This window comes from Ylistrum balloti, unplaced genomic scaffold, assembly GCF_031769215.1.
Source record: "Ylistrum balloti isolate Yb309-2 unplaced genomic scaffold, AGI_CSIRO_Ybal_v1 Utg370878, whole genome shotgun sequence".
NCBI lineage: Eukaryota > Metazoa > Mollusca > Bivalvia > Pectinida > Pectinidae > Ylistrum > Ylistrum balloti.
This window is the reverse complement of record NW_026782501.1, coordinates 285,609-313,487: the sequence shown is the minus strand read 5'-3', so window position 1 is coordinate 313,487 and position 27,879 is coordinate 285,609. Positions and strand designations below refer to the sequence as shown.

The window sequence follows — 27,879 nt, the reverse complement described above, 5'->3', positions numbered from 1 at the left end:
AGTAATCAGAGATTCAATCATTTATTGAAAAATATAACATGGTAAATGATATGATTCAGGCGTTGTGCTGCAATAGACATGTTCAGTAATCACAACATGTACCAGTTACCCTTAGTGACAGGCTTGAAATAGGAATGCATAATATTACTTAATAGTCTCAAAGGAGAACTTAAATGTTTTGTAGTCTTTCAAACCCACAACTGTTCTATAACAGGTCAGGTGCAGGTATCCATGGTAACCACACCAGAAATAAAATTTCTTGTAGTCTGTGATAAATTCTCCAGCATACAGTTACTCTACAGCTGGTCAAGTGCAGGTATCCATGGTAACCACACCAGAACTTGAAATTTCTTGTAATCTGTGATAAATTCTCCAGCATACAATTACTCTACAGCTGGTCAAGTGCAGGTATCCATGGTAACCACACCAAAAATGAAATTTCTTGTAGTCTGTGATAAATTCTCCAGCATACAGTTACTCCACCACTGGTCAAGTGCAGGTATCCATGGAAACCACACCAGAACTTGAAATATTTATGGAAGACTGTTCCACAGAAGTCAAACTTGATGGAATCACCATCTGATTTGTAGTATTGGCTTGTATTAACTTTGTCATGATGAGGTTTTGGTTGCCGAGAGAAATGCTCACGGGAATGTTACCAGATACAGTTGATACTTGGGACACGTTATTTGAGGGCGTGACAATATTAGGTAAGGTGGCAGTGCCGAGATTGGTTGACACAGCTGTAGGAGACACAGATAAGCCCTTTACCAGCTGTACAGAGTTGGTGGAGGATACATAGGATGAAGGAGGGTTTATACGTTTCTCCTTTTGTCGTCGATTACAGAACCAAACTCTCACCACCTCCTTCTCCATGTTTAGTCCATTTGCTAGCATACTGATCTCCTCTGACGAAGGTTTTGGGGTATTAAGAAAACTTTTTTCTAGAGCAACACGAATCGTTGTTTCTATACTAGTACGTTTCTTACGCCGCCTTGACACCGATTCTGGTGTGATGACCCCTCCCGGACTTCCAGGACATGGAGCAGCATTGGCTGACATGGAGTCTGCATCCTTCAACCAGGTTTGTAGGAGTGGTTTCAGTTTACACATGTTCTTAAAACTCAGGTTTAATGCTTCAAACCTGGAGATCGTTGTCTGACTGAAGTCATTACCATATAGCTTACCCATCGCTAGGCCGACATCACCCTGAGTGAACCCTACAAGAGATCAGGGTACAGTAAACAAACCACAGTGTAATTAGATCTTTAAAGGACCTCTGATACAAATCTGTATTTTAAATATACTGAAACTCAGATGTAGTGATCTTTAAAAAACAAATTACTTGAATTTGTTGATCAATATAGCTCAATAAATCTATTTAAACTTATTTTAACAACTTGAATATATAAATTTGTTGATCAACATGACTTAATAATCTATTTATACTTATTTTAACACTCAAGAAATCAATGAAAATAAACCCCTCACAAAAAAACAGTTTAACAGTAGAATGGTTTTCTCACCACACTCATTTACTGGTCAATACCCAAACACCTCCTGTAACCCTGTCAGTATGTAAACAGTAACCCTGTCAGTATGTAAACAGTAACCCTGTCAGTATTTAAACAGTAACCCTGTCAGTATTTAAACAGTAACCCTGTCAGTATGTAAACCGTAACCCTGTAAGTATGTAAACAGTAACCCTGTCAGTATCAAAACAGTAACCCTGTCAGTATCAAAACCGTAACCCTGTCAGTATCAAAACAGTAACCCTGTCAGTATCAAAACAGTAACCCAGTCAGTATCAAAACCGTAACCCTGTCAGTATCAAAACAGTAACCCTGTCAGTATCAAAACCGTAACCCTGTCAGTATCAAAACAGTAACCCTGTCAGTATCAAAACAGTAACCCAGTCAGTATCAAAACCGTAACCCAGACAGTAATAGAATGGCAACCCTGTCAGAATCAAATGATATTTGTGTCAATGTAAATGCATTGTTAATTTTTTGTGTCAATATTGAAAGTGGTTGAATGTATTTGTGTTAGGGCTTTGTATTTGTGTCAGTGTGAAAGCAGTGCTATGTATTTGTGTCAGTGTGTAAGCAGTGCTTTGTATTTGTGTCAGTATATAAGCAGGACTATGTATTTGTGTCAGTGTGAAAGCAGGGCTTTGTATTTGTGTCAGTGTGAAAGCAGTGCTATGTATTTGTGTCAGTGTGTAAGCAGTGCTTTGTATTTGTGTCAGTATGTAAGCAGGGCTTTGTATTTGTGTCAGTGTGAAAGCAGTGCTTTGTATTTGTGTCAGTGTGAAAGCAGTGCTTTGTATTTGTGTCAGTGTGAAAGCAGTGCTTTGTATTTGTGTCAGTTTGAAAGCAGTGCTTTGTATTTGTGTCAGTGTGAAAGCAGTGCTTTGTATTTGTGTCAGTATGTAAGCAGTGCTTTGTATTTGTGTCAGTGTGAAAGCAGTGCTTTGTATTTGTGTCAGTGTGAAAGCAGTGCTTTGTATTTGTGTCAGTGTGCAAGCAGTGCTTTGTATTTGTGTCAGTGTGAAAGCAGTGCTTTGTATTTGTGTCAGTGTGAAAGCAGTGCTTTGTATTTGTGTCAGTGTGAAAGCAGTGCTTTGTATTTGTGTCAGTTTGAAAGCAGTGCTTTGTATTTGTGTCAGTGTGAAAGCAGTGCTTTGTATTTGTGTCAGTGTGAAAGCAGTGCTTTGTATTTGTGTCAGTGTGAAAGCAGGGCTTTGTATTTGTGTCAGTGTGAAAGCAGTGCTTTGTATTTGTGTCAGTGTGCAAGCAGTGCTTTGTATTTGTGTCAGTGTGAAAGCAGCTTTATGTATTTGTGTCAGTATGTAAGCAGGACTATGTATTTGTGTCAGTGTGAAAGCAGTGCTTTGTATTTGTGTCAGTGTGAAAGCAGTGCTTTGTATTTGTGTCAGTGTGAAAGCAGGGCTTTGTATTTGTGTCAGTGTGAAAGCAGTGCTTTGTATTTGTGTCAGTGTGAAAGCAGTGCTTTGTATTTGTGTCGGTGTGAAAGCAGGACTATGTATTTGTGTCAGTGTGAAAGCAGGGCTTTGTATTTGTGTCAGTGTGTAAGCACCTTTATGTATTTGTGTCAGTGTGTAAGCAGTGCTTTGTATTTGTGTCGGTCTGATAGCAGGGCTTTGTATTTGTGTTGGTGTGAACCTAGTATATGGCTGAACTGGTCAAACATTAAAGCATCAATTTTACACTCACCTAGCTCAATCCGTCTTCTTTTAAAAGTTTTGGCAAATTGTTCTAATTCTTCAAGATCAATGTTTTCTTCCTATCAACAGAAAAAATTCAAAATAAAACTGCATCCCTAAACCAAGATGTCAGGACATATAACAGAGTTGAAACAGACTACCATCTCATCAGGGTTTACACAATGTTAGTCTGGAAAATTAAAAAAATACATTTTTTAGACCCAAATACTTGTGTTGAGAACAGCTGCGTTTTGTTAGATGTTTATATAATACTCTCTATATCTCTCACTGTGAGATGTCACTGGGACTCGACAATCAAGTGCTCTGGATATGCCTAAAAAATTGGTACAAAAATTGTAGGGAAGGACAGAAGACATATTCTTACAGAATATAGTAAGAATGTGAATTACCGGCTGAAGTGTGAGGGGAGATGTAGGACTGAGAGGCGGTGAGACTGAGGGGTCAGACTTGACATTGATGCTGAGGCTGACCGTCGGACTGATGTGATTACTGAGAGCTGTATTGACGGTGTTATTAGGCAATGTGTCCAGTTTTTTCAGGGTCTTAAGTGAAGTTGGTGATAAGAACTGGCCTTGTGTGTTAATCTGAAAATAAAAGTTAAAATTCATTTAACAGCATAAGAAGTTTTTATACATATGTAATACAATCAGATCCAATATAACATGTCTTTATGTAATACATTCAGACCCAATATAACATGTCTTTGTGTAATACATTCAGACCCAATATAACATGTCTTTATGTAATACATTCAGACCCAATATAACATGTCTTTATGTAATACATTCAGACCCAATATAACATGTCTTTGTGTAATACATTCAGACCCAATATAACATGTCTTTGTGTAATACATTCAGACCCAATATAACATGTCTTTGTGTAATACATTCAGACCCAATATAACATGTCTTTGTGTAATACATTCAGACCCAATATAACATGTCTTTGTGTAATACAATCAGATCCAATATAACATGTCTTTAGTAATACATTCAGACCCAATATAACATGTCTTTATGTAATACATTCAGACCCAATATAACATGTCTTTATGTAATACATTCAGACCCAATATAACATGTCTTTGTGTAATACAATCAGATCCAATATAACATGTCTTTATGTAATACATTCAGACCCAATGTAACATGTCTTTATGTAATACATTCAGACCCAATATAACATGTCTTTGTGTAATACAATCAGATCCAATATAACATATATTTTGTGTAATACAATCAGACACAATATAACATGTCTTTGTGTAATACAATCAGACACAATATAATATGTCTTGATGTAATACAATTCCTTATTGAACAATTGTTGGGATGCTAACCTGTTTTACAAGCTGTAACGACTGTCCAACCTCTGCTGTCTGGAGAACTGGTTGTTGTATCCCTGAGGTCAGCTGCTGCTGGACCTGTGGTTGAATCTGACTGATGGCTGGTTGCTGCTGCTGGGTCTGCTGTTGCTGAGGCTGCTGTGGTTGTTGTTGTTGTGCAGATTGCTGTTGTGGTTGTGGCTGTTGTTGTGTTGGTTGTGGCTGAGTCTGTTGCTGCTGTTGCTGAGCAAGCGTTGCAAGGGTTGTTGCAGTCAAACCAGGGATTAAAGGGATGCCCTGTTGGGAAAGAAAATATCAGAAAATAAACAAAAGTGAAATTACACAAACCTAATCTCACTTTACTTCTTTATGATAAGCCTAGTGATATTACATATAAACAATTGATGTTAACCAATCTTACTCTGACAAAAAGACACATGAGTTGGCTTTGTAGCACAGACTTTTCGCTGTGTTTTGATTGTCATGGGGATCCCTGTTTCATTATCTAACAACTGTATTATGAAATAATTCCTAAGTTACAACATAGTACTGTTTGAAATAGGGACATAACTCTCAATATGTTTTATGTTTGTTTGCTTGGAGGTCGGGTGGTGCAGTGGTGATGCACTCGCCTTTCACATCCAGGGTTCAATTTCTGGAACAGATGTGAAAAAGACCATGTGATTTTCCCCCCAGGTACACTGGTCTCCTTCTACAGAAAGACCCTTCGCACACTTAAATCCTGACCAACAAGAATGATTTATATAAGCTTAAAGCTTGTTTCACAATTATTGCAAAATATATTAAATGAATAAAGATTATATTGTTTACTGTTTGTTTGGTTTATTGTCTGGTAAAATGCCAGTGTTATTTCGAGGCAGGTATCTTTGAAGTAGCTGTGGTTGCCTTACTAAACAACATACTGAAAAACAAGAACAGTTACCCTAACAAGGATTGTGTCCTTTTCTGATCCAAGGTCACAACTCTGCACAGACTGATCTCTTTCCAAGCTTTTCTAGAAACACAAACCCTCAAAGGAAGGGCACATTGAACAACTCATATAACATAAACCCCCAAAGGAAGTGCGCATTGAACAACACATATAACATAAACCCCCAAAGGAAGTGCGCATTGAACAACACATATAACATAAACCCCCAAAGGAAGGGCACATTGAACAACACATATAACATAAACCCCCAAAGGAAGGGCGCATTGAACAACACATATAACATAAACCCCCAAAGGAAGGGCGCATTGAACAACACATATAACATAAACCCCCAAAGGAAGGGCGCATTGAACAACACATATAACATAAACCCCCAAAGGAAGGGCACATTGAACAACACATATAACATAAACCTCCAAAGGAAGGGCGCATTGAACAACACATATAACATAAACCCCCAAAGGAAGGGCACATTGAACAACACATATAACATAAACCTCCAAAGGAAGTGCGCATTGAACAACACATATAACATAAACCCCCAAAGGAAGGGCACATTGAACAACACATATAACATAAACCTCCAAAGGAAGTGCGCATTAAACAACACATATAACATAAACCCCCAAAGGAAGGGCACATTGAACAACACATATAACATAAACCCCCAAAGGAAGGGCACATTGAACAACACATATAACATAAACTTCCAAAGGAAGGGCACATTGAACAACACATATAACATAAACTTCCAAAGGAAGTGCGCATTGAACAACACATATAACATAAACCCCCAAAGGAAGGGCGCATTGAACAACACATATAACATAAACCTCCAAAGGAAGTGCGCATTGAACAACACATATAACATAAACCCCCAAAGGAAGGGCGCATTGAACAACACATATAACATAAATCCCCAAAGGAAGGGCACATTGAACAACACATTTAAGATTTACACGCATTGTTACATCAATCAATGAAGTTTGAGCTATCGCCCACATGAATTGAGAATAATGACAAAATAATTCTTATGGCAAAGTCCGATGGAAATCAGAAACTTAATCAAACAAAATTTTCGTCTGATAAGAGTGACCATGTAGTCATTAAAATGTCACACTGAAATCTCCTACTGGTTGTGTTATGAGAACTTCTAGTTCTAATGACAAAGTGATAAAGGCTATAAGGTATTCACCAGTTTGATCCTCTGTATTTATCTTATATCAACACTGCTACTTCAGTATCCTGTGATGTGCAGTATCATTTGACCCTGTGACCTGCAGTATCATGTGACCTGCAGTATCATGTGACCCTATGACCTGCAGTATCATGTGACCTGCAGTATCATGTGACATTGTGACCTGCAGTATCATGTGACCTGCAGTATCATGTGACCCTGTGACCTGCAGTATCATGTGACCTGCAGTATCATGTGACCCTGTGACCTGCAGTATCATGTGATGTTTGTCATGTGACTTACCTGATTCTGAATGACCAGTGGCTGCAGTCCTGCTGCCAAATGTGCCGGATTAACAAATACAATTTGCTGTGTGCCTGCGGATAACCCTTGTAAGGCCCCAGCCACACTGGCAGTGAGCATAGGTGTGGCCTGTATTTGTGGCGTTGTGGCTATGGATGTGGCCTGTATTTGTGGGGTGGTGACGATGGATGTGGCCTGGGGCTGTGTAACAACAGGGGCCTGGCTGGTCTGAATCTGCTGTAGCTGTAACTGCTGTTGCTGCAGTTGTTGCTGAAGTTGTTGAAGTTGTTGTAAGTCCTGGGTACCAAACTGCAGTCCCGGGTGGAGTGATGCGGACACAGGGATCTGTCACATCAATGTCATGATAAAAGGTTATAAGGTCTGGTTAAATTATCATTTGTATTGCTGACAGAAATGTGATCCATGACATAATGAAACATGTATGTATTATTTTACATCCAGATTGTCAAATCTTAATTCATTAAAACAAAGTTTGTTCGTATAAATGAGAATTGCCTAAATTTTTACCCATGAAAATCACCAGCTGTACACTATCCTTTTTTTAACCTAGAAAATGACATACCATAGCTGGCTGCCCAAACTGGTTCTGAATAAAGAAACCTTGAGGTGCTGTAGCCAACTGAGGGGCTGCTGCTGTGGCAAACTGTGGCAGTTGCTGTAGTAACTGGAGCTGCTGGGCAATTGTTGTGGCAGCAGTTGTTGTTGCCTAGAAACAAACATTTTACATTGGATATTTTTATCAATTTACTGGTTTAGTCAGGTCTGACGTTAACACTGTCTTAATCAAATACAAATATATTTATCAATTTACTGGTTTAGTCAGGTCTGACGTTAACACTGTCTTAATCAAATACAAATATATTTATCAATTTACTGGTTTAGTCAGGTCTGACGTTAACACTGTCTTAATCAAATACAAATATATTTAAATAGGGATTTTTACAGGAAAATACTTCAGAATTTTACTGGATAACATTGGGGTGGATGAATTGTCAGATAAATATTATGTAACTACATAGCATTTATGTAAATTAGTTTCACTGACAATATTTTCATAATAATCAACAAAAAGTTGACTTTTTATGGGAAAATTCTGAATTTAAACATTTAAACAATACAATATAATCTACATTCATTTCTATATTCATAAAAAAAAATTATACACCACTGTAAACAATAGCTCATATGGATAAATTGTCTTATGCATTATATTTAGTGATCTGACTCTAGACAAGATACTGTTTGTTTGCTGAGTAATGTATACTGCAGCATCAACAGGCAGGGTCTCCATGTGGTAGCTGGTATTTACCTCACTGAACAGCATGAGGGAGGCACACTGTGTAATATCTGGTATTTACCTCACTGAACAGCATGAGGGAGGCACACTGTGTAATATCTGGTATCTACCTCACTGAACAGCATGAGGGAGGCACACTGAGTAATATCTGGTATTTATTTCACTGAACAGCATGTTGGAGGCACAATGTGTAATATCTGGTATCTACCTCACTGAACAGCATGAGGGAGGCACACTGTGTAATGTCTGGTATCTACCTCACTGAACAGCATGATGGAGGCACAATGTGTTATATCTGATATCTACCTCATTGTACAGCATGAGGGAGACACACTGTGTAATATCTAGTACCTACATCACTGAACAGCATGAGGGAGGCACACTGTAATAGCTGGTATCTATCTCACTGTACAGAATAAGGGAGGCACACTGTGTAATATCTGGTATCTATCTCACTAAACAGCATTATGAAAAGGGAGGCATAATGTTTAAGTTATCAACATTTTATTAATGGTAAAAGCACCCTTGATTGTGTACATGGTTTCCTATACATGATTTGATATGTGATGTATTCTCCAGGTTGGTATTTGTAGAAAATAAATATGTTGATGATGTATTCAATAGCTAGGATGGATTACACAAACAGCAAGGAAAGCCCTGATAATATGACCCAGACATCAAAAGCTGTCAGTATAGTTGGTGCATTTCTAATTTATATTCATTTCCATAATAACGACCTTGTATTGTAGAAATAATATGTATTAGAGGAATTAAGTAGTCCCCAGCTGCACATTATTATATTTAAAGTTTCATCTCTGAATTTGTCTGTTGAAAGAATTTCAATATTCATACTGATGACATTAATGGAATTGAATTTGAATACATTTACATAAAGCAAAAACAGATTTACATCTAAAGTAGGATGATATGCAACACACACAACTGATTAGCATATACAGCCAAAAGGATAATAGATATAATGAATATTCATGAAAATAAGAAAATCGAGACAGTGGCCATATGTGGCTTCAATATCAATGAGAAAACAAAAATCACAAGTTCGTCTGTCTATTTTTAGGAAACATTAAGGGATTCATTTTTATCTATATTTCATGCTTCAGCAATTATACAACATATGAGTTTATAATAATCAAAGCTAACAGTACTTCTAAACCTGCTGATGACTTTCGTAAAGATTTTTGGCACATTATGTCAAACCTGGGACATCATTTGCACCCTTTTCTCTTTGGCCAAGCTTTTCTGTGAATCAGATCAAATATAAAATGTTGTTTCCTCAGGATCATTGGCCAAGCTTTTATGTGAATCAGTTTAAATATAAAATGTTGTTTCCTCAGGATCATTGGCCAAGCTTTTATGTGAATCAGTTTAAATATAAAATGTTGTTTCCTCAGGATCATTGGCCAAGCTTTTCTGTGAATCAGTTCAAATATTAAGTGCTGTTTCCTCAGGATCATTGGCTAAGCTTTTCTGTGAATCAGTTCAAATATCAAATGTTGTTTCCTCAGGATCATTGGCTAAGCTTTTCTGTGAATCAGTTCAAATATCAAATGTTGTTTCCTCAGGATCATTGGCCAAGCTTTTCTGTGAATCAGTTCAAATATAAAGTGCTGTTTCCTCAGGATCATTGGCCAAGCTTTTCTGTGAATCAGTTCAAATATCAAATGTTGTTTCCTCAGGATCATTGGCCAAGCTTTTCTGTGAATCAGTTCAAATATCAAATGTTGTTTCCTCAGGATCATTGGCCAAGCTTTTCTGTGAATCAGTTCAAATATAAAGTGCTGTTTCCTCAGGATCATTGGCCAAGCTTTTCTGTGAATCAGTTCAAATATCAAATGTTGTTTCTTCAGGATCATTGGCCAAAATCTCCTATATAATTAGTTCATATTTAAAGGAAAATTTCACTGCCGGCTGTAAATCTTTTTGGATTCATGAGGCCATGTCATGTTAAAGTCTTGTAGGTACTCGGAAAGTTATCTTAAAGCCTTGTAGGTACTCGGAAAGTTATCTTAAAGCCTTGTGGGTTAAAGGAAGTTATCTTAAAGCCCTGTGGGTTAGAGGAAGTTATCTTAAAGCCTTGTGGGTTAGAGGAAGTTATCTTAAAGCCTTGTGGGTTAAAGGAAGTTATCTTAAAGCCCTGTGGGTTAAAGGAAGTTATCTTAAAGCCCTGTGGGTTAGAGGAAGTTATCTTAAAGCCCTGTGGGTTAGAGGAAGTTATCTTAAAGCCCTGTGGGTTAGAGGAAGTTATCTTAAAGCCTTGTGGGTTAGAGGAAGTTATCTTAAAGCCCTGTGGGTTAGAGGAAGTTATCTTAAAGCCCTGTGGGTTAGAGGAAGTTATCTTAAAGCCCTGTGGGTTAGAGGAAGTTATCTTAAAGCCCTGTGGGTTAGAGGAAGTTATCTTAAAGCCTTGTGGGTTAGAGGAAGTTATCTTAAAGCCCTGTGGGTTAGAGGAAGTTATCTTAAAGCCCTGTGGGTTAAAGGAAGTTATCTTAAAGCCCTGTGGGTTAGAGGAAGTTATCTTAAAGCCTTGTGGGTTAGAGGAAGTTATCTTAAAGCCTTGTGGGTTAGAGGAAGTTATCTTAAAGCCTTGTGGGTTAGAGGAAGTTATCTTAAAGCCTTGTGGGTTAGAGGAAGTTATCTTAAAGCCTTGTGGGTTAGAGGAAGTTATCTTAAAGTCTTGAGGGTTAGAGGAAGTTTTCTTAAAGTCTTGAGGGCTTGAGGGAAGTTATTTCAAAGCATTGTGGGTTAGAGGAAGTTATCTCAAAGTCTTGTGGGTTAGAGGAAGTTATCTAAAGTCTAAAGGGTTTGAGGGAAGTTATCTTAAAGCCTTGTGGATTAGAGGAAGTTATCTAAAGTCTAAAGGGTTTGAGGGAAGTTATCTTAAAGCCTTGTGGGTAAGAGGAAGTTATCTCAAGTGTTGAGGGTTTGAGGGAAGATATCTTAAAGCCCTTTGGGTTGAAGGAAGTCATTTCAAGTCTTGAAGGTTAAAGGAAGTTATCTGAAAGTCTTGTGGGTTAGAGGAAGTTATCTTAAAGTCTTAAGGATTAAGAAGAAGTTGTCTCAAGTTCTTTAGCACTATAAGAAAGTAACTTAAAAATATGGTGAATTTGGGAAATTCACTTACCAAATACTTAAACTTACCAAATTTAGTGGCTTTGGATCACCTTCATCTACATTGGGGGCACTGTTGTTGACTACCGAGAGCTCACCGGAAGTAGTCTCTCCATTCATCCTGACCCCTAAAATACAGAACCAGTACTCAATTCAAGTCTCTCCATTCATCCTCACCCCTAAAATACGGATCCAGTACTCACTTAGAAGAAGTCTCTCTTATGTGACCCCTAGAATACAGATTTGACCCCTGAAGATGCAAAGATCTGTATACACCAAATTTGGTCAAAACTCCATGAAAAAGTTAAAATAGTTGAAAATTGATTTTGGCATTCCCTAATACCTCTACATACAAAACTGGGTAAAATTCTGACATTGTATCTAAATTTCAACCAATAAGAGGCCACAGTTAGTCTCAGCATTGTTGTCATGACAATAAATCCTAGACAGTGATGTTTGGCTTCCCCTAATGCCCCGATTTACCAAACCGGGTCAAAATTGGGCAAACTTAAATTTCAACAAATCAGAGGCCATCATTTGCCTTAGCATGGTTGTCATGGCAATAAAACATAAACAGTTATATTTGGCATCTCCTTATATCCCTATTACCATATTTTCTCAAAATCAGAAAATATCTACCAATCAGAGGTCAGGATTGTGTTTAGTGACTGTTTCTGTAACACCTAATGTATCCTACTGTAAGTTCCAATTGGCTATATATACTTATACCATTTGACCCTAGTCGAATAACAAAATATGTTGAATGACCCAGGAATAATGGCTATTTATAGTAAAACCATGCCAACCAAAATTTTGAGGCCAAAAACAGAAATACCCATACTATATGTTAAATGGTACTTTTCAACAAAAGTATGAACAAAATCTGATGCCAACTGTATGCTCTGAAAACAAATGTTTCTCAAAATACATATAGCCATATCAAATTGTGTTCTCATTTTATATAAAAAAAAAATGCATGGATAGAAGGACAGAAGAAAAGGACAGACACAAAGCAAAATTATGTAGCTGCCCCTTCCCATTGGCAAGCTTATAATAAGAAGCCTCTAAACTACCGCACCAGCATACTCAATTGGAAAAAGCCTCACTTTCCTGAATATATATCAGGGCAACAAGAGGTACAACAAGCAGCCTATCATTTAGTCAATTTAGTCAACAGGAGGGCCCACAATTAGCAGTCTGTAATTTAGCCAAGCAGTACAACATCAGGAGGGCCCACAATTAGCAGTCTGTAATTTAGCCAAGCAGTACAACATCAGGAGGGCCCACAATTAGTGGTCTGAAATTTAGCCAAGCAGTACAACAACAGGAGGGCCCACAATTAGCGGTCTGTGATTTAGCCCAGCAGTACAACATCAGGAGGTCCCACAATTAGCAGTCTGTGATTTAGCCCAGCAGTACAACATCAGGAGGGCCCACAATTAGCAGTCTGTAATTAAGTCAAGCAGTACAACATCAGGAGGGCCCACAATTAGCAGTCTGTAATTTAGCCAAGCAGTACAACATCAGGAGGGCCCACAATTAGCAGTCTGTGATTTAGCCAAGCAGTACAACATCAGGAGGGCCCACAATTAGCAGTCTGTGATTTAGCCAAGCAGTACAACATCAGGAGGGCCCACAATTAGCAGTCTGTGATTTAGCCAAGCAGTACAACATCAGGAGGGCCCACAATTAGTGGTGTGTAATTTAGCCAAGCAGTACTACATCAGGAGGGTCCACAATTAGCAGTCTGTAATTTAGCCCAGCAGTACAACATCAGGAGGGCCCACAATTAGCGGTCTGTAATTTAGCCAAGCAGTACTACATCAGGAGGGCCCACAATTAGCAGTCTGTGATTTAGTCAAGCAGTACAACATCAGGAGGGCCCACAATTAGCAGTCTGTAATTTAGCCAAGCAGTACAACATCAGGAGGGCCCACAATTAGCAGTCTGAAATTTACCCAAGCAGTACAACATCAGGAGGGCCCACAATTATAAGTCTGTGATTTAGCCCAGCAGTACAACATCAGGAGGGCCCACAATTAGCAGTCTGTGATTTAGCCAAGCAGTACAACATCAGGATTATATTAACAGGACAGTTGGAAGGCTGTTAGCCAAGTGTCATTTCTGGAGTGAAATTATGTTAAATTTTTATCCATTAGTACAACATCAGGAGGGCCTCCACATAATATTCATGAAATTATGTATTGGTTCAATGCATTTAAATATAAAACTAGCATTTTAATTTGAAATTATTAAAATATCTTTAATTTTTTCAAGCAGTACAACATAAATTGAGGGCCCTTTTACAATTTTTAATTTGAAGTCTGTGATTTAGCCAAGCAGTACAACATCAGGAGGGCCCACAATTATCAGTCTGTGATTTAGCCAAGCAGTACATACATGTATTATATTAACAGGACAGTTGGAAGGCTGTTGTCTAATTTGTGTCATTTCTGGAGTGAAATTATGTTAATTATCTTTTATCCATTATGTCACAACCAGTAATCCTCCTACATAATATTCATGAAATTATGTATTGGTTCAATGCATTTAAATATAAAACTAGCATTTTAATTTGAAATTATTAAAATATCTTTAACCTTTTCAAGCTGCAAATAAATTGAAGGTTCTTTTAAATTTTTAATTTGAATTGACTTATTCCAGCTTGAGATTCTCCATAAATTTATACATAAAATCATTTTTATGGAACTTTTCCCAAAATATGTAATTTAGATATAAACTGATATTTATTTATAGAATAATAACTTACCTCTATGTTAAATATGTTATATACTAACAAAATCATTATTCCAGCTTGTGTATCTAAATATTTACACTGACAAAATCATTATTCCAGCTTGTGTATCTAAATATTTATACTGATAAAATCATTATTCCAGCTTGTGTATCTAAATATTTATACTGCTGAAATCATTATTCCAGCTTGTGTATCTAAATATTTATACTGATGAAATCATTATTCCAGCTTGTGTATCTAAATATTTATACTGATGAAATCATTATTCCAGCTTGTGTATCTAAATATTTATACTGCTGAAATCATTATTCCAGCTTGTGTATCTAAATATTTATACTGCTGAAATCATTATTCCAGCTTGTGTATCTAAATATTTATACTGATAAAATCATTATTCCAGCTTGTGTATCTAAATATTTATACTGATAAAATCATTATTCCAGCTTGTGTATCTAAATATTTATACTGCTGAAATCATTATTCCAGCTTGTGTATCTAAATATTTATACTGCTGAAATCATTATTCCAGCTTGTGTATCTAAATATTTATACTGCTGAAATCATTATTCAAGCTTGTGTATCTAAATATTTATATATTATAGATTATCATAACTAACCTAGCTATATTTTGTTAACCAATATCATTCAACACTTTTTCCACAATAAGTATGTTGCAGATGACCTTGACCTCAGTTAATGAGAAATCATCCCAACCAATCATTTCCTGAATCTTCGTTAGACAGATTAATTGTAACAAATTCTTAATTATCGTTTCAAAATTGAGCATCAAAATATTGTCAGAATAAATATCTGCAAAATACTCCAATGGCCAAGGCAAGCAGGATCTCTGACAACTCCACCATCAGATTTATTTTATTGTTATAACTAACCTATATGTTACTTTAGGGTTTTTTATATATATACCAACAGAATTATATCAAACCAATATTCTATGTATTACATATATAGATATACCGACATACCAACTAATATATAATACATTGAAAATATATACAACAGTATACAAACAGAAATGTAAGTAATTTATATCTTAGGTTTTTTGTTCTTACATCAACTAGAATCTATAACTACCGTCGTTTATACATTTTGTTTTTAATGCGATTGAAAATGAGAAAACTCAAATTCCTATTTCTTACTGATATCGACAAGCTTACAGTCAGTCTAGGGGACTTTAACAGGTGTGATCAAGTTTTTTTTTTAAATTTTAATGCTAATCATGTCTAGAGTTTTAAAAGTGTTTGTGATGTTTTCTGTGTTGTATAATTATCATTGATAAAAAGTCACATGATGTCCAAAATCTAGAAATATTTTCCTCCAAATCTTGGATGTAAAATTAACCCTACAGATCACATCGGCATATAAAGGCCATGATTACTGACTTATTAGATACATGGACACTAATATTGATAACCAAATCATCAGCATGGATGTCATTATTTCTGTATAGAAAATCTAAAAGATTTAAACATGTGATTGACTCTCTTCGAAAATCAAAGCGAAAATAAATTACACACACACAAATCATTGGTGATTTAGAGTACTTCAGTGACTCTGCTAGGATTCAAACCTAAGACCTCTGGTTTACTAGTCTGACACTCAAATGATCAAGCTAAAAAAATCTCTCTGGCCAAGCTGTATATTTGAGCTCGTATTTAGGTAACATCTGTGATTATATCAATTGGTCCAGAGCTATAATGGTAAAATCTTTGTCCATACCAATATTTAATAATTTTACATATTAATAATTTTCAGCATCAACATCTTTTACAATTTGTAAATAAGACATGTGTTAGATGATGTGATAATACTTCATGTGGAATTAAATGTCATACATCAAATAATAATTTCTTTTGATCCCAAATATCCTCCAAAAGACAATAATTATGAGGTATTTCATTTAAATACACCTTTGTATTAATGAATCAAGAAGGATTCATAAGATTTGTCAAAAGTTAAGATTTATAAAAACTGATGTAAAACTTTCACACAGAAAATGTAACAAATCTGAAAATAAAGTTAGTAGTTAAAAACTTCAATCATATCAGATACCATCATAGTAAAAAATAAAACATATTACCACAAAGTTTTCTTCTCATGTTGCCGTCCAGAATATACAGATAAAACTGACTGTATATTTACTCTTTCTATATAAATATGTATAAACCATCCACGTTATGCAAATGAGGTCTCTTGTCAAAGTTCAGCTGTACTATTGTGTGAAGGCTGACCTCCTTTCTTAATATGCAAGTGTACTTTTAAGAAAGTGTCACAATCTCATGGTTGACTGTACACTATAGTGATAAACCCACAGAATGCCAGGGGCTAATTTTGTATGCGAGGGGCAATAAATATTTAAATGAGGCCCTTTGTCAGGATGTATGTGCCTAATGTTAATATGTTTCTCAACTTTGTTCATTTGTATAGTGGGATTCACTATGAATAATGACAAGAAAACCGAGAATTTTGTTAAAAAATTTTCCAACAGGACTGAAGTACATGCCATCTCCATTCATATACTACAAACATAGTCTTGCTATAAAAGTACATGTATACTATTTACTGAAAAAAAAATCAAGATATATTTAATTCACATTAAACTTTTCATCATTGCAAATATGATTAGTTTGGTAAACATATAATGAAATACAATTTCAAAACTACTGAATGTTAGTGAAAACAGATAAAACAAAGACAGAAATTTTTATTTTTATTTTAATCTTTAAAACTGATCATACTGATAAAAACATGGAAACTGTTGAATATTTTTCAGTTAATTCAAAGTGACAAGATTTCCTGTGTGATAAAAATTATTCCCTATAGGCCTGAGAAAGGGGTTCGCACGGGAGTTTTTAATTTGTAACTTTCTTTTATTAAACAACAGTCAAATCTTAATTAACTAACTCTGCATAACAAAAAGGTAATGAAACTTATATAGTATGATGTATGATGTATTGTAGATTGTTGATCAGGAAGGACCAGACTATTATACATTATACTCAGTATTCCCCTTGAGTGCCACATCACTTTTTATTTATGCAAATTGAATAAATCTGAATTTCGACACGCATACATACGATTATTTGTGCTGGAATGAACCTACTTTGTACTTTTATAGAATAAAATAGATTTATAAATATTTATGAAGTCTGTATTCAAGATCCTGTTGGAGGGAGTGGTAATCCTTATGATGATGAAATATTGTAAAACTTTAGTGGCAAGAAATAGAAAGAAAGGCAGAAGCAAGGGAATGATACGAGGGAAGGCAGGAGGAGCAGAGGGTGAGAGTGAGGGAAAAATGAGGACACAGAACAGGAAGTTGACCGAGAAAATATGTGAGACTTGACAGGTCAGGACTGGAAGTTGACAGGGAGGGAAAATTGTGGGGTTAGGACAGGAAGTTGACAGGGAGGGAAAATTTGGGGTTAGGACAGGAAGTTGACAGGGAGGGAAAATTGAGGGATCAGGGCAGGAAGTTGCAGGGAGGGAAAATTGAGGGGTCAGGACTGGAAGTTGACAGGGAGAGAAAATTGAGTAGTCAGGACTGGAAGTTGACAGGGAGGGAAAATTGAGGGTTCAGGACAGGAAGTTGACAGGGAGGGAAAATTGAGGGGTTAGGACAGGAAGTTGACAGGGAGGGAAAATTGTGGGGTTAGAACAGGAAGTTGACAGGGAGGGAAAGTTAAAGGGGTCAGGACAGGAAGTTGACAGGAGGGAAAATTGAGGGGTCAGGGCAGGAAGTTGACGGGGAGGGAAAATTGAGGGGTCAGGACAGAAAGTTGACAGGGAAGGAAAATTGAGTAATCAGGATTGGAAGTTGACAGGGAGGGAAAATTGAGGGGTCAGGACAGGAAGTTGACAGGAAGGGAGAATTGAGTAGTTAGAACTGAAAGTTGACAGGGAGGGAGAATTAAAGGGGTCAGGACAGGAAGTTGACAGGAAGGGAAAATTGAGGGGTCAGGGCAGGAAGTTGACAGGGAAGGAAAATTGAGGGGCCAGGACAGGAAGTTGACAGGAAGGGAGAATTGAATAGTCAGAACTGGAAGTTGACAGGGAGGGAGAATTAAAGGGGTCAGGACAGGAAGTTGACAGGGCGGGAAAATTGAGTAGTCAGGATTGGAAGTTGACAGGAAGGGAAAATTGAGGGGTCAGGGCAGGAAATTGACAGGGAAGGAAAATTGAGGGGCCAGGACAGGAAGTTGACAGGAAGGGAGAATTGAGTAGTCAGAACTGGAAGTTGACAGGGAGGGAGAATTAAAGGGGTCAAGACAGGAAGTTGACAGGAGGGAAAATTGAGTAGTCAGGACTGGAAGTTGACAGGGAGGGAAAATTGAGGGATCAGGACAGGAAGTTGACAGGGAGGGAAAATTGAAGAGTCAGGACAGGAAATTGATAGGGAATAAAGATTGAGGAGATAGGTTAGGAAGCTAACAGGGAGAGAAAAATTGCCCCAAAACAAGAAGAAAATAAAAGCTCCACAAAAATGAAGAAAAATTACATCAATACATCTCCCTTTTAACTACCTGTTTTCCATCTCATGATCCTCTTCTAGACCCTCAAGTCTTAAAAACACTAGTTAATTTATCTAACATGGCTTTCTCTAGCCATATAACAACACCAGCATATCCATGTTATGGAACCATGGCTAGGCTCTCCATTCACCAAAACATGTAAATCCATCTGAAAGGACCTCCTCTAGACTTTGATCATCAAGCCAAAGTAACCAGCAAATGCATTTGATGGGTTCTCGTCTAGACCCTCCAACAAAATGACACATAGATCTCACTTCATTAATATTCATGCCACCGAGCTGTAACAGAGGAACTCCTCAAGCAGAAAGCATGCTGAATAGGATTTCTCCACAATATTTGGAGGCAAATAACTTCATGAATATTTATGATTAATTTTCTGTTGAATTGTCATGGAATACAAATATGTAGCTTAGAACTAAGGTCACTGGCTGTACAAGGGACAGCACAGACAGCCCTGGACTAAGGTCACTGGCTGTACAAGGGACCTCACAGACAGCCCTGGACTAAGGTCACTGGCTGTACAAGGGACCTCACAGAAAGCCCTGGACTAAGGTCACTGGCTGTACAAGGGACCTAACAAGACAGTCCTGTGCTAAGGTCACTGGCTATACAAGGGACAGCACAGACAGCCCTGGACTAAGGTCACTGGCTGAACAAGGGACAGCACAGAAAACCCTGGACAAAGGTCACTGGTTATACAAGGAACAGCACAGACAGCCCTGGACTAAGGTCACTGGCTGTACAAGGAACAGCACAGACAGCCCTGGACTAAGGTCACTGGCTATACAAGGGAACATACAGTCAGCCCTGGACTAAGGTCACTGGCTGTACAAGGGACAGCACAGACAGCCCTGGACTAAGGTCACTGGCTATACAAGGGACCTCACAGAAAGCCCTGGATTAAGGTCACTGGCTGAACAAGGGACCTCACAAGACAGTCCTGTGCTAAGGTCACTGGCTATACAAGGGACAGCACAGACAACCCTGGACTAAGGTCACTGGCTGAACAAGGGACAGCACAGACAACCCTGGACAAAGGTCACTGGTTATACAAGGAACAGCACAGACAACCCTGGACTAAGGTCACTGGCTGTACAAGGAACAGCACAGACAGCCCTGGACTAAGGTCACTGGCTGTACAAGGGAACATACAGTCAGCCCTGGACTAAGGTCACTGGCTGTACAAGGGACAGCACAGACAGCCTTGGACTAAGGTCACTGGCTGTACAAGGGAACATACAGTCAGCCCTGGACTAAGGTCACTGGCTGTACAAGGGACAGCACAGACAGTCCTGGGCTAAGGTCACTGGCTGTACAAGGGACAGCACAGACAGCCCTGGACTAAGGTCACTGGCTATACAAGGGACCATACAGTCAGCCCTGGACTAAGGTCACTGGCTGTACAAGGGACAGCACAGACAGCCCTGGACTAAGGTCACTGGTTATACAAGGGACCATACAGTCAGCCCTGGACTAAGGTCACTGGCTATACAAGGGACAGCACAGACAGCCCTGGACTAAGGTCACTGGCTGTACAAGGGACAGCACAGACAGCCCTGGACTAAGGTCACTGGTTATACAAGGGACCATACAGTAAGCCCTGGACTAAGGTCACTGGTTATACAAGGGACCATACAGTCAGCCCTGGACTAAGGTCACTGGCTGTACAAGGGACCATACAGTCAGCCCTGGACTAAGGTCACTGGCTGTACAAGGGACAGCACAGACAGCCCTGGACTAAGGTCACTGGTTATACAAGGGACCATACAGTCAGCCCTGGACTAAGGTCACTGGCTGTACAAGGGACAGCACAGACAGCCCTGGACTAAGGTCACTGGCTGTACAAGGGACCTCAGAGACATCCCTGGACTGAAGTCACTGGCTGTACAAGGGACCTCACAGACAGTCCTGGACTAAGGTCAGTAGCTGTACAAGGGACCTCACAGACAGTCCTGGACTACGGTCAGTGGCTGTACAAGGGACCTCACAGACAGTCCTGGACTAAGGTCAGTGGCTGTACAAGGGACCTCATAGACAGTTCTGGACTAAGGTCACTGGCTGTGCAAGGGAACATACAGTCAGCCCTGGACTAAGGTCACTGGCTGTACAAGGGAACATACAGTCAGCCCTGGACTAAGGTCACTGGCTGTACAAGGGACCTCACAGACAGCCCTGGACTAAGGTCACTGACTGTACAAGAGACCTCACAGACAACCCTGGACTAAGGTCACTCGCTGTACAAGGGACCTCACAAACAGTCCTGTACTAAGGTCACTGGCTATACAAGGGACAGCACAGACAGTCCTGAACTAAGGTCACTGGCTGTACAAGGGACAGCACAGACAGCCCTGGACTAAGGTCACTGGCTGTACAAGGGACAGCACAGACAGTCCTGGGCTAAGGTCACTGGCTGTACACGGGACAGCACAGACAGCCCTGGACTAAGGTCACTGGCTATACAAGGGACCATACAGTCAGCCCTGGACTAAAGTCACTGGCTGTACAAGGGACAGCACAGACAGCCCTGGACTAAGGTCACTGGTTATACAAGGGACCATACAGTCAGCCCTGGACTAAGGTCACTGGCTGTACAAGGGACCTCACAGACAGCCCTGGATTAAGGTCACTGGCTGTACAAGGGACCTCACAGACAGCCCTGGACTAAGGTCACTGGCTGTACAAGGGACCTCACAAACAGTCCTGTACTAAGGTCACTGGCAAAACAAGGGACAGCACAGACAGCCCTGGACTAAGGTCACTGGCTGTACAAGGGACAGTACAGACAGTCCTGGGCTAAGGTCACTGGCTGTACAAGGAACAGCACAGACAGCCCTGGACTAAGGTCACTGGCTGTACAAGGGACAGCACAGACAGTCCTGGGCTAAGGTCACTGGCTGTACAAGGGACAGCACAGACATCCTGGACTAAGGTCACTGGCTATACAAGGGACCATACAGTCAGCCCTGGACTAAGGTCACTGGCTGTACAAGGGACAGCACAGACAGCCCTGGACTAAGGTCACTGGTTATACAAGGGACCATACAGTCAGCCCTGGACTAAGGTCACTGGCTGTACAAGGAACAGCACAGACAGCCCTGGACTAAGGTCACTGGCTGTACAAGGGACAGCACAGACAGTCCTGGGCTAAGGTCACTGGCTGTACAAGGGACAGCACAGACAGCCCTGGACTAAGGTCACTGGCTGTACAAGGAACAGCACAGACAGCCCTGGACTAAGGTCACTGGCTGTACAAGGGACCTCACAGACAGTCCTGGACTAAGGTCACTGGCTGTACAAGGGACAGCACAGACAGCCCTGGACTAAGGTCACTGGCTGTACAAGGGACAGCACAGACAGTCCTGGGCTAAGGTCACTGGCTGTACAAGGGACAGCACAGACAGCCCTGGACTAAGGTCACTGGCTGTACAAGGGACAGCACAGACAGTCCTGGGCTAAGGTCACTGGCTGTACAAGGGACAGCACAGACATCCTGGACTAAGGTCACTGGCTATACAAGGGACCATACAGTCAGCCCTGGACTAAGGTCACTGGCTGTACAAGGGACAGCACAGACAGCCCTGGACTAAGGTCACTGGTTATACAAGGGACCATACAGTCAGCCCTGGACTAAGGTCACTGGCTGTACAAGGAACAGCACAGACAGCCCTGGACTAAGGTCACTGGCTGTACAAGGGACAGCACAGACAGTCCTGGGCTAAGGTCACTGGCTGTACAAGGGACAGCACAGACAGCCCTGGACTAAGGTCACTGGCTGTACAAGGAACAGCACAGACAGCCCTGGACTAAGGTCACTGGCTGTACAAGGGACAGCACAGACAGTTCTGGGCTAAGGTCACTGGCTGTACAAGGGACAGCACAGACAGCCCTGGACTAAGGTCACTGGCTATACAAGGGACCATACAGTCAGCCCTGGACTAAGGTTACTGGCTGTACAATGGACAGCACAGACAGCCGTGGACTAAGGTCACTGGTTATACAAGGGACCATACAGTCAGCCCTGGACTAAGGTCACTGGCTGTACAAGGGACAGCACAGACAGCCCTGGACTAAGGTCGCTGGCTGTACAAGGGACCTCAGAGACATCCCTGGACTGAAGTCACTGGCTGTACAAGGGACCTCACAGACAGTCCTGGACTAAGGTCACTGGCTGTACAAGGGACCTCACAGACAGTCCTGGACTTAGGTCAGTGGCTGTACAAGGGACCTCACAGACAGTCCTGGACTAAGGTCAGTGGCTGTACAAGGAACAGCACAGTCAGCCCTGGACTAAGGTCAGTGGCTGTACAAGGGACCTCAGAGACATCCCTGGACTGAAGTCACTGGCTGTACAAGGGACCTCACAGACAGTCCTGGACTAAGGTCAGTGGCTGTACAAGGGACCTCACAGACAGTCCTGGACTTAGGTCAGTGGCTGTACAAGGGACCTCACAGACAGTCCTGGACTAAGGTCAGTGGCTGTACAAGGAACAGCACAGTCAGCCCTGGACTAAGGTCAGTGGCTGTACAAGGGACCTTACAGACTGTTCTACTATGTTATACTCTATATTTCAATGCCTCTCCTAGGATGTGAAATTAGGATCACTGGTTTACTTCAGCTTGAATTTTAGTCAGACTTTAGATATGTTACAAGCAAATTTTCATCTGAACTTTTCCTCTGGTTTCCAGGAGTTGCAATGATAGTTCTTAATCAGTATATGTACCCACCTGGTCACTACAGGAACACAAAGATTATTTAGGATGTGAGCCAAGGACCACTGGCTTTCTAGTCTTACACTCCAATGATTGAAGAGCTGACCTCTCTAACCAAGTGGACAGTTGTACCTATTATACACCCTTCTCCTCCTCCTCCTCCTCCAAGAAAGAGCTTGTCTTCAAATTTCCAGAAGTGACAGAAAATGCTTGTAGGATCTTCACAAAGTATTATTCCGTTTAGCAAACCAGTGTAACAGTCTTCATTCATTTTCATGTCTCTGCTATGATTCAGACTCCTCGGGTTTACTAGTCTTAGAATAAACCAGTCAAGCTAAAGAAATGAACAGAGAATAAAACTGCATAGTATGTTTTGACAAGTATATTCTCAATGGAAAATAAGTTCTGATAGCACAACCACTAGAAGATTTGAGTGTGACGTTTCAATGACTACATGGTCACCTTCATCTTATAACACAACCACTAGAAGATTTGAGTGTGACGTACAATGACTACATGGTCACCTTCATCTTATAACACAACCACTAGAAGATTTGAGTGTGACGTTTCAATGACTACATGGTCACCTTCATCTTATAACACAACCAGTAGAAGATTTGAGTGTGACGTTTCAATGACTACATGGTCACCTTCATCTTATAACACAACCAGTAGAAGATAAGAGTGTGACGTACAATGACTACATGGTCACCTTCATCTTATAACACAACCAGTAGAAGATAAGAGTGTGACGTTTCAATGACTACATGGTCACCTTCATCTTATAACACAACCAGTAGAAGATTTGAGTGTGACGTTTCAATGACTACATGGTCACCTTCATCTTATAACACAACCAGTAGAAGATAAGAGTGTGACGTACAATGACTACATGGTCACCTTCATCTTATAACACAACCAGTAGAAGATAAGAGTGTGACGTACAATGACTACATGGTCACCTTCATCTTATAACACAACCAGTAGAAGATTTGAGTGTGACGTATAATGACTACATGGTCACCTTCATCTTATAACACAACCAGTAGAAGATTAGAGTGTGACGTTTCAATGACTACATGGTCACCTTCATCTTATAACACAACCACTAGAAGATCTGAGTGTGACGTATAATGACTACATGGTCACCTCATCTTATAACACAACCAGTAGAAGATTTGAGTGTGACGTTTTAATGACTACATGGTCACCTTCATCTTATAACACAACCACTAGAAGATTTGAGTGTGACGTTTCAATGACTACATGGTCACCTTCATCTTATAACACAACCAGTAGAAGATTTGAGTGTGACGTACAATGACTACATGGTCACCTTCATCTTATAACACAACCAGTAGAAGATTTGAGTGTGACGTACAATGACTACATGGTCACCTTCATCTTATAACACAACCAGTAGAAGATTTGAGTGTGACGTTTCAATGACTACATGGTCACCTTCATCTTATAACACAACCAGTAGAAGATAAGAGTGTGACGTACAATGACTACATGGTCACCTTCATCTTATAACACAACCAGTAGAAGATAAGAGTGTGACGTACAATGACTACATGGTCACCTTCATCTTATAACACAACCAGTAGAAGATAAGAGTGTGACGTACAATGACTACATGGTCACCTTCATCTTATAACACAACCAGTAGAAGATAAGAGTGTGACGTACAATGACTACATGGTCACCTTCATCTTATAACACAACCAGTAGAAGATTTGAGTGTGACGTATAATGACTACATGGTCACCTTCATCTTATAACACAACCAGTAGAAGATTTGAGTGTGACGTTTTAATGACTACATGGTCACCTTCATCTTAGTACACAACCAGTAGAAGATAAGAGTGTGACGTACAATGACTACATGGTCACCTTCATCTTATAACACAACCAGTAGAAGATTTGAGTGTGACGTTTCAATGACTACATGGTCACCTTCATCTTATAACACAACCAGTAGAAGATTTGAGTGTGACGTTTCAATGACTACATGGTCACCTCATCTTATAACACAACCACTAGAAGATAAGAGTGTGACGTACAATGACTACATGGTCACCTCATCTTATAACACAACCACTAGAAGATTTGAGTGTGACGTTTTAATGACTACATGGTCACCTTCATCTTATAACACAACCACTAGAAGATTTGAGTGTGACGTTTCAATGACTACATGGTCACCTCATCTTATAACACAACCAGTAGAAGATTTGAGTGTGACGTTTCAATGACTACATGGTCACCTCATCTTATAACACAACCAGTAGAAGATTTGAGTGTGACGTATAATGACTACATGGTCACCTTCATCTTATAACACAACCAGTAGAAGATTTGAGTGTGACGTTTTAATGACTACATGGTCACCTTCATCTTATAACACAACCAGTAGAAGATAAGAGTGTGACGTACAATGACTACATGGTCACCTTCATCTTATAACACAACCAGTAGAAGATAAGAGTGTGACGTACAATGACTACATGGTCACCTTCATCTTATAACACAACCAGTAGAAGATTTGAGTGTGACGTACAATGACTACATGGTCACCTTCATCTTATAACACAACCAGTAGAAGATTTGAGTGTGACGTTTTAATGACTACATGGTCACCTTCATCTTATAACACAACCAGTAGAAGATTAGAGTGTGATGTTTTAATGACTACATGGTCACCTTCATCTTATAACACAACCAGTAGAAGATAAGAGTGTGACGTACAATGACTACATGGTCACCTCATCTTATAACACAACTAGTAGAAGATTAGAGTGTGACGTTTCGATGACTACACGGTCACCTTATAGTTCTTATAACACAACCAGTAGAAAATTAGAGTGTGATGTTTTGATGACTACACGGTCACCTTCATCTTATAACACAACCAGTAGAAGATTATAGTGTGACGTTTTGATGACTACACGGTCACCTCCATCAGACAAATGACCAGCGTAGAGTGTACAAGCACCGACGTACCCAGTGTACAAGATAGTAAGGAATCTACACTATTTTTCTAATGTACTATAAATATAATCCTATGTACATTAAAATGTGACATGATTGTAACCATGAAAACATTGTATATAACAGTATCCATAAACTGAAAATAATCTTTGTCTCAATTTATAGTACTTTTCTAAAATAAGACTATTTCTACTTCCGAACCTAACAATAATATCGCAGCTTGCTATTTAACATTCAAGCATTAAATTTCCGTGTTTCAGATGTGTAAAGGAATGCGGTTGCCTGCTTGGTCATTTTAGTTCAGTAGTCTGCTCCATTCAATTATCTTCCCTTTTTTGTCCCATATTAACTGCCATCCATGTAAAACATTACAAAATATGTAATAAAATTGTTAAACCATGCTTGTAATCTGGTTTCATAATTCTTGTAAAATGAAATTTTATCTTTTTTTTTAATTCAAACTCTATTATTATTCATAATACAATATGCACTACTTTGCTGCGCCAGGTCATATTTCTCCGTGTGCCCTATAGACTGATCATTAATTCAAGAAATTTGCATAATGCAAGTGTTCTTAAGATTGATCTTTCCACATAGGCCTTGCCATAAGACCAGAATTTTACATTAGACACCTCACATAAGATCAACAGCCTACTACAGGTCTACTTTTGAACCTGTTTCCTCGTTCTGAACGTGTCACGATCCAAACCGTGTCTACAGTGATGTCTCACACTTTTTTTGGCATAGGCTTTGCTAATGGCTGTCGCCCGCCTCAAAAAGTGGTCAATATTAAGACGACATATCGGTGACCAGGTGCCGTGGCTCAAGAAAACACATGTCGTTTCAGCTTGTTATTATGGTAGTATCTAACGGAGTTCGTAAATATTGAACACGTGTTGGCATTCAATTATACATGATGCTCACACAGCATTAAAAACAATGACCCTGATATTTGCATGAAGACTTCATTTTTCTAAACTGTACTTCCGTACGTTTACCACTGAAAATAATGATTTTGTCTCTCAAGGCCCAGGTTAAGTTATACGCTTCAAACTCACACAATATCTAAGCGTCATGTCATAAGGTAAAATTTGTAATAAATATAAAACGGAATACATTATGCTAAAACTGAAATTATGAATATGTAAAAATGGTAATTATACACCCTCTTTCATTAGGAGAAATACTCGCCGCCATTTTGAATAATAATATCTTGCGATTATTTTTCGTAAGGTCACGCGCAAGAAGTCTACAAGTATATAATACAGGTTTTTAAAACAATTACGGAATACTCACAATTATCTTTTTCAACAGTTGCAGTCTGAGATATGACAGGAGTCTGAGCGACACACCGTTGTAAAATGTAAGCCACTTGTCTTGCAATATACAGCACAGTAAACAAACCAAAGCTAGT

At 39.4% G+C, this 27,879-nt stretch overlaps 1 protein-coding gene across 1 annotated transcript; it reads right to left on the bottom strand.

Moving 5' to 3' along the window:
* Nucleotides 1-64: 64 nt before the first annotated feature.
* On the bottom strand, nt 65-27,879 carry LOC132559229 (POU domain, class 2, transcription factor 3-like). Its single transcript, XM_060223848.1, has 8 exons — nt 27,762-27,879; nt 11,484-11,581; nt 7,590-7,733; nt 7,007-7,351; nt 4,590-4,871; nt 3,637-3,831; nt 3,237-3,306; nt 65-1,220 (listed from the first exon to the last, which is right to left on the bottom strand). The coding sequence occupies exons 2-8, from the start codon at nt 11,571-11,573 to the stop codon at nt 490-492; spliced, it is 1,857 nt and encodes a 618-aa protein (XP_060079831.1). The 5' UTR covers nt 11,574-11,581; nt 27,762-27,879; the 3' UTR covers nt 65-489.

Coding starts and splice junctions, on each gene's coding strand:
- LOC132559229 (XM_060223848.1), bottom strand. CDS start 11,573: ATGAATGGAGAGACTACTTCCGGTGAGCTCTCGGTAGTCAACAACAGT. Junction 7,734..11,483: donor ATCCAAAGCCACTAAATTTG/GTAAGTTTAAGT, acceptor GTTTGTTTCTAG/GCAACAACAACTGCTGCCAC. Junction 7,352..7,589: donor AGTTTGGGCAGCCAGCTATG/GTATGTCATTTT, acceptor TTGATGTGACAG/ATCCCTGTGTCCGCATCACT.